This window comes from Propithecus coquereli, unplaced genomic scaffold, assembly GCF_000956105.1.
Source record: "Propithecus coquereli isolate 6110/MARCELLA unplaced genomic scaffold, Pcoq_1.0 Scaffold25, whole genome shotgun sequence".
Lineage (NCBI taxonomy): Eukaryota > Metazoa > Chordata > Mammalia > Primates > Indriidae > Propithecus > Propithecus coquereli.
Window position 1 is genome coordinate 6,528,737 of NW_012148063.1, and position 14,553 is coordinate 6,543,289.

The following is a 14,553-nucleotide window of genomic DNA, read 5'->3' on the forward strand; positions in this document are numbered from 1 at the left end:
CAATTCATCGAGTTCCATTTTTAAAAAAACTTACTGGAAGGCCAGGCACGGTGGCTCACGCCTGTAATCCTAGCTCTCTGGGAGGCTGAGGCGGGCGGATTCTTTGAGCTCAGGAGTTCGAGACCAGCCTGAGCAAGAGCGAGACCCCGTCTCTACTAAAATTACAAAAGAAATTAATCAGCCAACTAAAAATATGTAGAAAAAATTAGCCGGGCATGGTGGCGCATGCCTGTAGTCCCAGGTTCTCGGGAGGCTGGGGCAGTAGGATCACTTGAGCTCAGGAGTCTGAGGTTGCTGTGAGCTAGGCTGACGCCACGGCACTCACTCTAGCCAGGGCAACAGAGTGAGACTCTGTCTCAAAAAAAAAAAAAAAAAAAAAAAACTGGAGTTTTTGACTGTTTTTGACTGGGACTGCACTGGAATAGAATAGATTTCTTTATAATCTTCAGTCTTCAAGAACATGGCATATTTCTCCATTTAAGGTCTTCACTGATGTTTCCCAAAGTTTTTAACTTGTTATAAAAATTTTCAAACATAGATTTAGCAGTAATTAACATTTTGCTAGATTTGCTTTATATTTATTTTTTCTTTTGCTGAAATATTTTAAAGTAATTCTGCTATCCTGTTTGACTCTGAAATACTTTCAATATGTATCTCTAAATAGTATCATCTTTCATGACCTTAATACTATGATTATTTCTAACTAACAATAATTCTTACTTAAAATTCATTTGCTATTTTTTGCTGGTATACTTAAATATAGAAAAGTTTTTTTGTATATTGACTGCATCAGCAAACTTACCAAACTCTCATAAAACTGTAACAATTATACTATATTTTAATATACCTAATATACCATCAATTAATAGATACACCATTTATACACCATTAAAAGAAATTTTTTTTTAGACAGATTCTCACTATGGTCTCAAATTCCTGGGCTCAAACTTATCCTTCCACCTCAGCCTCCTGAGTAGCTGGGACTACAGGTGTGTGTCACCACTCCCGGCTATACCATTATTTTTAAGAAAGTTTCCAACTAAATTATGACTCACCATCCACTGTGAGATGCAGCCCAATTACAGACATGTTAAAATATTTTAAAACGTGTCTTAGAATTGATAAAACATGATTTGATTCTTTTGTATTTTCTATGCAGATAATCATATCATCTGCAAACAATGAATTTTGCTTCTTCCTTTCTCATCCTTGTCTTTGTGTGTCTTTTCTTGCCTTTTCAGAGCTAGCTAGGACATTTAGTACAATGATAAAAATGCTGATTGTAGGCATTCTTGTGTTATTCCTGTTTTCAAAGGGAAAGTGTTAATATTTTTAACATTAAGTATGATGTTAATTTTTTTTTAGATATCCTTTATTAAGTTAAGGAAATTCTCTTCCTGGCTTGCTAAATTTATCTTTTGCATGAATGGCTGAATTTTATCAAAGATATTTTTGCACATATGGAAATGATTATGGCTTTTCCTCCTTTTGTTAATATGGTGAATTACATTGCTCAATTTTCCAATGCTAAGCAACCTTGCATTCTGGGTATAAATGCAATCTGTACAGATTATATTACCCTTTTAAACATTGCTGGATTTAGTTTGTCAATATTTTTGCTTAGGGTTTTTGCAACTATGTTCATAAGTGAGAATGGCCTGTAATTTTCCCTTTTTTATATTGTCTTTATACAGTTTGGTATCAAAGTTTTGTTGACATAAAATGAGTTAGGGAGTACATTCTTTTCTATTAACTGGTAGAATTTGATAATATTGAAACTATTTACTCAAACTTTTGGCAGCACTCACCAGTAAAGTCAACTGGGACTATGGCTGCCTTGTGAGATTTTTAAATCTCTGCTTCTATTTTTTAATAGAGGACTGACTAGTCATGTTTTCTACTTCACAGGCAAGTTGGGTAAGCTCTATTTTCCTTGGAATTCTCTATTTCATTTAAAATTTAATAATATTGGCCTATAAGTATTCATGTATATTCTCTTAATGTGTAAATATACATATTAAATGTATCTTTTCATCCCTAATATTGCTAATTTGTGCGTTCTTTTCTGCCTGATTGCTCTCACTTGAGGTTTATCCATTTTATTAGTCTTTTCAAATAATCAACTTCTAGTTTGGTTGAGATTCTGTTTTTTTTCCTATATTTATGTTCTTTTTAAATTTCTTCTATTTTCTTTGGCTTTATTTCACCATTCATTTTCTAACTTCTTAATACAGATACTTAGTTCATTTGCCCATATGATCACATTTGAAAAGAATGTGTATTCTCCATTTCTTGGATATAGTACAGTGCTCTGAATATTCCAGTGGGTCAATTCTGGAAATGTAGAAATCAGGTAGTTCAAATCTTATATTTTTTTTTTTCTGGTTTGCTTGTTCTATCAATAGCAAGAGATGTGTGTTAAAATCTCCTGTGGTGTCTTTTTGTAGTTTTCTCTATTTTTGCATTATATAATTTGAGGCCATGTACTCACATTCATACACAATTAAACTTTACCATTTTCCTAGCAGATTTAATCTTTTATCGCTAGGAATCGACCCTTCTTCTAATAATTCTTGCTGTCCAAAAGTATGTTTTGTCTGATGCAGCTGTACCAGCTGTCTTGGTATTTGCATGATGTGTCTTCTTCCGTCTTTTTAATCTTGAGCCTTTCTGAACCCTCGTGCTGCAGGTGTGTCTCTTATAAACAGCGTACAGTTGGTTTTCTCTCTCATCCAGCCTGACATATGTATCTTTTAACTGCGACATTAGGTTCATTTACATTTAATGTGACCATTGCTATCTCTGGGTTTTAACTTCCCATGCCATTTTGTGCTCTTTGTATCATCTGTTCTTTCTTTTCCCCTCCATTTGTGCCACCTTTTGGGTTTTTATCATTCCCCTTTTTATCCTCTCCTAGTTTGTAAGTCATTATACACCACTTCTGTACTTTTATTGGTTATCTTAGAAATTACATGTGTTATTAAATCCTCAAAGTCTAGTGTTAATCATTGTTTTTACCTTCCTTCTGAATAATGCAACAACCTTGGAGCACTTCAACACTTGCCTGCTATAGTTGCTGTATATTTTGATTTCACATATTTTAACACCCACTCAAAACATTATTGTTGGCCGTGCTAGGTGGCTCACACCTATAATCCTAGCACTCTAGAAGGCTGAGGCAGAAAGGCAGACACTTGAGGTCAGGAGTTCAAGACCAGCCTGAGCAAGAGCAAGACCCGTCTCTACTAAAAACAGAAAAAATAGCCAGCCAACTAAAAATAGAAACAAAAAATTAGCCAGGCATGGTGGTGAGCACCTGTAGTCCCAGCTACTTGGGAGGCTGAGGCAGGAGGATTGCTTGAGCCCAGGAGTTTGAGGTTGCTGTGAGGTAGGCTGACGCCATAGCACTCTAGCCCAGGTGACAGAGTGAGACTCCATCTCGAAAACAACAAAAAAACAAAAAAAAAACCCGTCATTATTGTTCAATAAAATCAATTTCATTTAATTTATCCAAATAGTTACCTCTTTTTTCACTGCATTTTCTTTCTTGAATCTCAGTCCCTCTGGCTGGTCATTTGCCTTCTGCCTGAAGTATACCCTTTAACATTTTCATTAATTAAGGTCTGGTGGTAGTAAACTCTGTTTTACTTTATATAAAATGTGTATTTATCTTAATATTTCAAATGTTTACTATTTTTACTGGATGTATAATTCTAGGCTGGCACATTGACAATATCATTCCAATGTCTTCCGGCTTCCATGGGACTGATGACTTCTCAGAAGCAGCAATTTTAATTGTTCTTTTGAACTGTTTTCCTCTAACTACTTTAAAGGTTTTCCTCCTGTCTTGGCTTTTCTGCAGCTTTCCCTGTGCTCTACATGATGTGGATTTATTTTTATTTGCTTGCTTTGGGTTAGTTAACTTGTTGGATCTGTGAGTTGGTGTCTTTCATTGGTTCTGGAAACCTCGAACCATTATCTCTTGAAATACTGCCTCTGAGATGTTCTTTTTCTTCTCTCCTTCTGGTACTCTAATTAAACATGTGATAGTCTTTCTTTTTGAGACACAGTCTTGCTCTGTCACTCCAGCTAGAGTGCAGTGGCATCATCTCAGCTCACTGCAACCTCAAACTCCTGACCTCAAGCGTTCCTCCTGCCTCTGCCTCCCAGAGTGCTAGGGTTACATGGTGAGCGACCGGGCCCAGCTGTAACAGACTTTATTCTCTTTTTACTTGCATGTGTCCTTAGCCTCTTCTGTATTTTCCACCTTCAGCCTCTCTGTGCTGCATTCTGAATACTTTTTCTGACCTCTCTTCCAATTCACTGATTTTCTTCGGGTGTGTACAATCTAATTTCAACTATTTTTCTTTTCTAGAATCTATTTTTGGTACTTTCTAAAATCTAAGTCACTAATATAGTTTTCTGTTTCTGAAGATATTTCAACGTTTAAAACAAACATAGTTATCATCTGATATGTCCACCCCAATTGTGTTTTTTGTTTTGTTCTTTCTTTGCGGGGGGCTGTTTGCTGAATGTTCCCATTCATGGTATTTTATATCCTTGTATGCCTGTTTATCTTTGACTATTCACTGATTATGGCATTTGAAAAACTATTTGTATGAATAATTTAAGGGCTGAGATGAATGTATCTTCCTCCTTTGCTTTTTGGCAGATGGCCTGGGGACACTACCAGTCTGGGATCCTCTAAATTCAAGTTGTAGGCTTAAGATTCCCTAAGAGTCATGAACACAGAATGTTTCCTTCTGGGTCACTCTTATTTTGTATGTACAGCCATTTGCAGTCCCAGCTTAACATATGTGTGAGGCTATCAGACTCCCCTGGCAAGCCCTGGACTGACTTCTGTCCTCCTCACCTTGGAAGTTTGCCGGAACTACAGCTCCATTTCTTGGTGGTTTCTTTTGGCTCTACAAATGACCTCAAAGTGGGACCCTGCACAAAGATACCCAGCTAAGGAGGGTAAGTAGGATCAGAAATATAATTCCTGCTCTATGCCCCAAAGCCTGTGCTAGAAGAAAGTCTTTTTTAAAAATTGCCCAGGCCATGCATGGTGGCTTATACCTATAAGCCCAGCACTTTGGGAGGCTGAGGTGGGAGGATCATTTAAAGCCAGGAGTTGGAGACCAGCCTGGGCAACATAGCAAGGTCCTGTCTCTACAAAATTAAAAAAGTAACCTGATGTGGTGGCGCATGCTTGTAGTCCCAGCTTACTTGGGAAGCTAAGGCAGGAGAATTGCTTGAGGCCAGGAGTTTGAGGTTGCCTTGAGCTATGAGAATGCCACTGTACTCCAACTCTGGACAACAGAGTAAAACCCTGTCTCCCAAACAAAAAAAAAATCTGGACACAAAAACTAGTACACAAATGATCATGGCAGCATTATTCATAACAGATAAAAAGTAGACAGAACCTAGATGTCCATCAACTAATGAATGGATAAAGAAATGTGGCATATCAAACAATGAAATATTTTTGGCCATAAAAAGGAATGAAGTACTAACACATGCTATATCATGTATGAACCTTGAAAACATGCTGAGAAGGCCACATACTGTATGATTCCATTTATATGAAATTCTCAGAATAGGCAAATCCATAGAGATAGAAAGTAAACTAGTGTTTACCAGGGGCTGGGGAAAGAGGAGGTGGGAAGTGACTGCTAATAGGTATAAGGTTCTTTTTGGGATGATGAAATGTTCTGAAATTAGATGGCAATGATGGTTGCACAACTCTGTGAATATACTAAAAACCAATGAATTGTATACTTTAAAAGGGTGAATTTTATGATATGTGAATTATATCTCAATAATCCTAATACTCAAAAGAAAAAAAAAGTCCATCAACATTATTTCTTATTTTTCACATGCTAGAGGTCAATTAATACCATTTCCAAATGAGCAAAAAAGGTATACTTTATTTAGCCAAAGAGAATCTGAGACTCTTGATGTTAAAAGTATTGCTAATACATATAATGGCTTAGAATAGTTTTATTTTATCTTTGATCAATAAGCGATTAGCTACTTTATCCTTATCTAGGACAAATTATAAGCATAGGTAGCTATACTCTGGAAAGAATTACTATAAGCTAAAATTTTTTTAAAAAGATTTGTTCTCAACAATATGAAAACGGAAAGATGCAAGGAACTGACCCATACATGAGAACGGTCTAACAGAAAGTTAAAAAACTAAAAGTTTAAAAAACTGACATGTTTTAAAAATTTATAGCACATGGATACCGAGAACTAAAACGGAGTCTTTTATGTTCTAGTTTATTCTTCTCTCCATTTTAGGTCCTCTCGTAATGGCATTTTTATGGTCAGTTAACAATGGCTCACCCTTTGGAATCTGCCAGTGCTCCTCCAGGATGCGCCAAGATGGTGGCACCTGGAAAGGCGGACTCCAGCCACCGCAGCTTTGCTCCCAGCCACGAGCAAACCATAAGTGGCACAGAAGAGATTTCCTTAAGTCAAAGGAACTCAATCCAGCCCTTCCTTCTGTGATTGCCGATTCTGTGTTGGTGCTTACAGTGCTTCAATGGGAAACAATATTCTGTTGTCTGCAACACACTCCAGACCACGTTGATGCCATAATGACTGTATTTGCATGATTGCTTAGAGCTTAAAAAGAGAAAGAGAACACCACATTTCTTGCACTGACTTCGCATATGAAAAATGGAAGACAAATGTTAGTTTTCAAGGTCTTTGGCTAAAGTTTCACGGATGAATCGTAAAGTACGTTGATATAAAAAAGCATCCTTTTTCTTTGGCTTACAAATATTCAAATGGTTAACATCCACAGGAATTAGATCTCCGATGCCTAAATCTGAAGAAAACAAAAATGTCAATAAACTGGAGTAAAAATATATGCTTCCCCCTTGTCAATATTGAAAGAGACCAAATAAGTAGTTCTAAATATTGCTTTGGTTATGATGCGGGACTCTTAGAAGATACAAAAATTCAAAAGTTTGACTGTAGCTTAAAACTATATTTGATGAACCTTGTAGGAATAGATTCTCAGTAAGTATAATCATAGTGTTATGCTTTTCACAAATTTTTCATATATGTTCTGGCCTACTTCTAATTTAATAGTGAGCAGAGCCTGAGCACCAGCATCTTCAAAACCTCCTTACACCTGCAGGTTTCTGCTAAATAACCCCATAGAGTGTATATTATAAACTTCATAACGAGCTCCCCTGTCCTGATGAAAAGAATGGGAATGTCTCGCATGGGATCCATTCTACACCCAAATCCCCATGCACTCGACCAGGGAAAGATGATTTAGTCCTGGATTGCTTGAGAGACTTGGGTTTCTGATATTTCAGTCTAATGAAGTCCACTTGGATGGAAGTGACAAGCGGCACTGGCGAGGAATGTGGTGGTGGTCATGAAGAAGAGCCTCTTGTTGATAGAATTAGGACAAGGTTGTGTCACTATAAGCAGCTGGTCTATGAGATTAACTTTGCATTTGCTTCAAGCTTCCAAAGTCCTTTTTTTAAACATCTGGCAGCTGTTCTTTGAACTCTTCCAGTTCTTTAAATAGTAACTCCTGACCCTACAGCATATTACTTTGAGGTAACATTTTCTTAGGATCCACTACAAAGTAGTATTTTTCATTTCATTTTGGTAGTATATAATGAAATTAGGACAAAACATCATGTGGACTGAAGCCTCATCTGGCAGACACACCAGACAGACACCATCTGGGGGCAGAGACTCACAGTACAGCTGGGTGCCCCCAGGACGGCACAGAACCCAGCCTCAGAGGTGATAAGGTTCCCAGAGAAAACAAGCAAGTTGAGGAAGTGGAGAGGGTAGAGCAATGTGAAATGTACAGGGTATCTACTATGAAGAAAGTGAAGATTTGGGCTCTACCCTGAAAGAGCCTATAATGCACTACAATACACTGTAATAGCAGAGATTGGCCATTTCCCTCAACTCTAGAATTACGAAGAGATTGTACTTTAGCACTGCTTGAATATTCCACATAAATCTATTTACTAAAGCTCCCAGGCCTTTAGTTGATTAAGGTTTCTACGAGTAACTATCTGTGAAATAAATGCCCCTTTCAAGCTAGGTGATAGAAAGCTTTGTATTCCGACTTTAATGCGCTTAGAGTTCACTGTTGATGCCTAACTTAGAGTTAGCCAATTAACCTTTGTCATCTAATCAGCTAAATAAAGGGAAGGATAATGCCAAGGTTATGTTTGCAGAGAAATTTTAATCTATGGCTGAAAAGAATTCTAATCTAGATCTTCATGAAACTATCTCCTAAAACTGAGAAACTAGATATAAAAGTTGACATTTATAATCAAATGCTAGGTACAATCACAACTAAGCATCTAATGGCCAACAAGTTTCAAAAGAGTAAATACCTGCTGATTCCACGGTCACCACATGGAGTTTAATCATGCTCCCAATATAGGTTGGTAGTGTTTCTACAAAATTCAGCACCTGGAAGTTTTTGTCTTTCGCAAACTCCAGAAAGTCATCCTGTAGTGTTTTAAGTGCAGGCGAATCTGTAAGATTTTACAGAATAAGACTGTGACAAGTTCTGTTTACCCTATTCATAATAAAGTGCATTAATCTTTCAAATTTAGACAGGAAATCAGAATTCTGATTCAATATGGTGGCTTGAGTATACATGTTTATTTATTCTCCCTGCCAAGAAGCCATTAGATTCAAGGAAAGGGCTAACACAACAAAGAACCGAGAAGCCAGGTATCAGAAGGAGAGGTTTGATCACACTCCTGGCTGACAGGAAGCAGCATCCAGGGCAGTTTGGTGCGCAGGACTACAGAGGTCCCCAGTGTGATGGCTGGCACCCCACTCCACCCCATGGTGAAAGCCCAGCCTCCCATCAACAAGCCTGTGCTTAGTCACAGGGCACACCCTCCATCCCCTCCTCCTCAAATGTGAAAGGGCAACCAAGAAAAAGCACCAGGTATTAGCAGAAGCCTATGGCCTAAAGAAACAGACCAGAGATACAGAAAAGCTAGCCGCAGAAGAAACAGCGAAATGAGGAAACAGGAAAGAACTTAAAACTCCTCTAATTAGTATCTTTAGAATGATTCGAAAAGATAACAGAGCCACAAAACAAGAAGAGGATATGAGTAAAGAACAACCAGAGAACAAGAAAGAGCTTGTGGAAAATAAAATCTGACTTCAAGAAAGTAAAATTCACTGGAAGGTTGAAAAGATAAAATCAAGAAATTTTCCATAAAGCAGAACAAAGAGAAAATATAATCAAAATGACAACTGGTATATTAAGGCTCAAGCCAGAGAGTCCAAATTCTGATTAACAGGTGTTCAAGAGGAAAAAAATGCTTATTAATCAAAACACATATAGTGCTTTAAAATACGTTAAAAATCTCAAAAGCTCATCTTTTTATATATACATATATTTTTTTTATTTTTATTTTTATTTTTTTGAGACAAAATCTCACTTGGTCGCCCTGGTGGTAGAGTGCAGTGGCATCATCATTGCTCACAGCAACCTCAAACTCCTGGGCTCAAGCGATCCTCCTGCCTCAGCCTCCCAAAGTGCTAGGATTACAGGCATGAGCCACCACACCCAGCCTTCATTTAAATAGTTGATGATTTTCCAAACTCATGGTGAAAAAAGCAGTTTCTTGCTAATTTGGAATAATACTTAAAGCAAAATGTTATATAATTTTTCTAAGTATTTAAGATAATATTAAAGTTATTGCTATACTTGAGTAAATAATGGCTAAGAACAAAAAAAGAAGGTATCAAAGAAAAGTCAAACCCAAACCAAAAGTTTTCCATCAACAGTCTCAGACACAATTTTATATGCAAACAATAAAATGATATATTCAAGGAAGAAACTTTTTTTCTCCTCCTGTATAACTGATGTTAATACAACCCCCATTTCCTTTGTGACAAAAGTATTACCCTTGCTGAGTTCTTTGACTTCCAACGAAGGAAAGAGAAGATAGCGAATGTTAACAGAGTATTCAGCCAAATGTGATCCATGATGAGGGACACTATAAAAAATTATTCCTCTGGTATTGTTTATAACAGTACTCATTTCTGGCTTCTTAGAGGCTTCCAACAGCATCTTTTTGACAAGAAGACCTGGCCACAGAGAAGAAAGAAAACCAATGCATAAGCTATTTTCCTTCCCTCTATTACTTTTTTAAAAAAATGCAAAATAAGAAGTACATAAAAAGAGATGCTTTCTGTACATATAATACAATAATTCTCTGTACATAGTACAAGAAACAGAGCCTTAAAATATTAACACTTGATAATACTCCTGATCCTCTAGAATTTATAGTACAAGGCTACAAAAAGGTAAGATCGTAGAAACTCATTTGTAGGGCAGATACTTACATCACAGGCTCTCCGGTCTCACAGAAGGAATGTGAGGCACTGCCTGAGCTGGGTGCTCCTGCATGGCACGAATATGCAGCGGCCAGTCTCCCCTGCCTGCCGTAACAGTCCGCTAATGACCACCCCTTTAAGACAGCACTAATATTCAAAAATACACGGTCCCCCCATGGAATACACAGCTTCTATGGGAACTGTACCTAGGAAGGCACCTTCTCTTCCATCCTCCTAACCCCAGGTTTAGAACCAATAGTGAAACGCAGAGATCACACAGATGATGACAGTGGGTCTCTGAGGCCACAAAGAGCTATATCCATCTTTCTTGCAGCAAAAAACTCCGGCTCAGAGTTGGCAATCTTCAGCGTTTCATCAGATTAACTAGGCCAGGGGCTGCAAAAAGGCCATCTGCCAGGTGGATGGTGAAAATTTGGAAATGGAGGGGGAGAGTGGGCTGGAGGGACAGAGGATGCAGCTCGATAAGCAAGCACTAGGACCCCAAGAGCAGACACGCAATCAAACCTCCACTCAGCGGGCCTGGCCTGGCATAGGCAGGCACCAGGGGGCCGGGGCAGGGGCTGTGGGCACTGCAGCAACAAAGGACTGCAGTGGTGAGAGGGAGCAAGGAGAAAGGAAGGGAAGCCCCTGGGGCCACCCAGGAATACTGAGGGATGTTTACAAGTCAGGCTTATATGAGCCAGGGACTGCTTCTGATGTTTCTTCATTACCACTACATGAAAGCACTACATTGTCAAACCCCTCTCTCTCTCATATGGTTTGTTACAGGTTGTCCCCTTCCAGAAAAGCAAATGGCATAGAAGGAGAGTAATAATTTTAAAACTCGTAGCCATAGCCAGAAACATTAATTTTGGGGGGAAACGGCCTGCTATTAAGTAAAACAGAGAGATGCAGTAACTTCAGGTTGGCCACAATGGCTGCCAGTAGCCTCACAACAGTCACTTTGCAAAGATGAAGCCACACTTACCTCCCATGCTATGTGATATCCAAATCATTGGCCTATCCCCCACACCAGCAGCTCTGAGCTTCCTAAGAAGTTCGTTGCTTCTGAATGCAATGGATTTTCTGAACAGAACAAAAACAGCAGGCAAAATGGGAGGCTGCTGATGCCCCCAATTTATGATCTAATTAGTCAAGAACTCTTGTTTATGAGAACAGTGCTACATACTACATTTTGGAGTTAGGAATGCCCTTATTTTCTCCACTCGATTTCTGAAATTGTTCAATGTCTATTTGTAACATATTAACATTGGCATAATTGGGAATATCTACGCCCAGAACAGACCATTCATTTACTAAACAAGCATTGTTCGAGCATCTAATATGTTTCTGGCAATTTTTACAGGCCAACCCTGCATCTCACCCACCTGCCCCCACCACTCAGGATGTGGATATCCTTTCTCTTTCCAGGACCTGACAATGAAAGCATCACTAAAGACTATGCTGTCTCTTTTGTGGGTTTTAGTCCTACATGTATCTATGCTGCAAATATTAAACTTTTATCATTTTGGTTTATTATTTAGAAATGCTAGGAAGCTATTAGAATCAGAATTCAAATAAAGTGATTTTTAAACGAAAATGAAACTTTAAAACTATCTAGTCTGATAGTTTCAAACTGTTTATCTGTAGATAAGTATCTTTAAAATAAACGTTCTCCAGAGCTCCTCAGGGTGGAATGGGGAAGGAGACCCGGGGTTCTGCTCACTCACCCAAAACACCCTTCTCAGGCACATATGTAGGTCCACTCACAAAGCAGTTTGATAACACTGATTTAGACCAACTCTCTCAATCTTCAGACAAAACTTCCCAGACAAGTTAATTGGCTTGTCTAAGGCTGCACAGTGAGTCAAATGTAGGATCCTGCTACAATCTCGGTCCTGTAACTCAGAAATCCAGTGCTCCTCCTGTGTATGCAGTGGGCACAGAGGACATACAGCAGCTCATGTTGCTCAGCATCCTTTTCTTTGCTTACTTTAGACAACATGATTGCGAACACAAAAGCAAAAAACATCACTTTTACTTCCAGTACAAAAGGAGACTTTGCTATAGAATCCATGGTCCTTAACTATTAGAATAGTTGCAAATGGCCAGGCACCGTGGCCTGTAATCCTTGCTTGAGCTCAGGAGTTCGAGACCAGCCTGAGCAGGAGCAAGACCCCATCTCTACTAAAAACAGAAAAATTAGCCAGGCGTGGCATGTGCCTGTAGTCCCAGCTACTTGGGAGGCTGAGGAGGATTGCTTGAGCCCAGGAGTTTGAGGTTACAGTGAACTATGATGAGGCCACTGCATTCCAGCCTGGGAGACACAGCAAGACATTATCTCCAAAAAAAAAAAAAAAGAATTTTTGTATATGAACCACGTTAAGAGCCCAACATTCCAACGCTGACAATATATCTAAGCCTTCTGCTATTTCATTGTTTATTTAGAGCTAACGCCTTCCAGAAGGAAGAGAACAAAAGGTTAGGTTAGTTTTTCATAAGGAAATCCTATCTGTGGCATCAAAATATAAGAATCCCAGAGGATCCGCTTGTGGCCTGAACTCTTCCCCTTCCTCCCGGTCTAAAATCCCCTCTGTTACCTTTCCATGGGGCACCTTGCTCTCCAGTCACTGAGGGTGGTGTCATACTCCACAGATATAATCCGGAGAGCAGGACAGTCTCTTGCTAACCATGTCTAAGTAAAATAAAGGTACATGAGAACATATGAATTTCCACCACCCCAATTACTGCCTAGTGAAATTTATAACTTGAAATTTGTAACTAAAGGCCTCTTACAATATTGTCAACTAGTTAAAGATAGTACTGGAATAAAGTTTGAAGGTGATTATAAGAACAATTCCAGCTTTTATCTTTTTCGTCTCTAGTCACAAAGAGGTATCAATAATTATAGCATAAGGCCAATGAAGGTTTCAAGAGATTTTTCTCAATTTTAATCTGCTAAAGCTAAAAGCAAGGCCTATTTTTTGGATCTTTTATCAAATTGGCTTTTTGAAAGCATTTAGTAGAAAGCCATTATCTCGGGATAGACAGTATAGTCTGACAGACTTGGGACCTGAGGTACTAATTCAGAGCCACCAATAATAATAGTCACAGTTCTGTCTTTGTGGATTCTGGGTCTACTGTCATCTCTGTACTTCAGTGTCACCAGAGAAAACGTGCAAACCACTCTTTCCACTTCATAAGCCTTTGTGTGAATGAGTAAGAACTAGCAGAACAAAATCCTGGAAACTATTCACACATATATGCAACATTGCTTTTAAATGAGCTTTAAGAAAATTCCATTCAATGAATTCATTCCAGAGTTAAGGCTCTCTGGAAGAAATAATGTCAAAGAAATTCAAAGTAGAATTACTTCTTCAAAGTCTATTTTTATAATAATTAAGACCATGGGATTACAAATATAATTGTGGTTATACTGTTTTTTTTGTATTATATTTCAATGGAAGTGAACTATTACCGGCTCTTGCCCCTGTTTTTTACTTGATGGATTAAAAAATAGGCCATGACTCTATTCTTTTAAAGTCACAGACTGCACCCTAAACAGAAATTACTTAACACAGGGTGACAAGCCGAGCTACTATCATAACATACTATAAGTGTCCCTAAGCGAAAGAAGAACTGCATGGAAAAAAAATCCCAGTAAAAAGAGAAAAATAAGCAAGTCACAATGAGGGCCCCAAAAGCCAATGACATGTTGGTGTGTCGTGAGATAAAGGTGGCCTGCCAGAGTCAGCTGCTTCCTTACCTTGGGCCAACACGTTGTATACCTGTCTTCATCCTCTAAAGCCTTTTCAATCACAACCTGCTCACTGTCCTGCTGGCGCCATGTCTTGAATGCTGCTCCCATAAGGCCATGGATAAAAAGGACATCTGCTTTAATGGGCTGACTAATGGGAGAGAGTTTTAAAAAGAAGCAGAATAAGTGCATTTGGTAAGAATCTACACAGCATTCTCTGTGTAAAACTGCTTTAGCTTTAGCAGTTTTATGTGATACAAAAAAAACTTAATTAAAGCAAGCTTTACAAGCACAGGTTTGCTGAGGAACCCTAGAAAAGAGTTTTGGCAAAGACATACACAGAGCATGCTCAATGCTCTCTCTCTAAAAATGGAAACATACCTAGCCAGGCAGACCAACCACAATCAATCATAATGAGCTTAGTGATCAATCAAGTG

At 38.5% G+C, this 14,553-nt stretch overlaps 1 protein-coding gene across 1 annotated transcript in view; it reads right to left on the reverse strand.

The window, feature by feature from the left end:
- Positions 1-6,659: 6,659 nt before the first annotated feature.
- Positions 6,660-14,553, reverse strand: part of SERAC1 (serine active site containing 1) — a 44,583-nt gene continuing 36,689 nt past the window's right edge. The window contains exons 11-16 of the mRNA XM_012646856.1: positions 14,126-14,267; positions 12,960-13,054; positions 11,348-11,445; positions 9,928-10,110; positions 8,388-8,531; positions 6,660-6,838 (exon numbers count right to left, since the gene is read on the reverse strand). Of these exons, the coding sequence (XP_012502310.1) occupies positions 6,702-6,838; positions 8,388-8,531; positions 9,928-10,110; positions 11,348-11,445; positions 12,960-13,054; positions 14,126-14,267 (799 nt within the window). The 3' untranslated portion in view covers positions 6,660-6,701. The remainder of the gene's footprint in view (positions 6,839-8,387; positions 8,532-9,927; positions 10,111-11,347; positions 11,446-12,959; positions 13,055-14,125; positions 14,268-14,553) is intronic.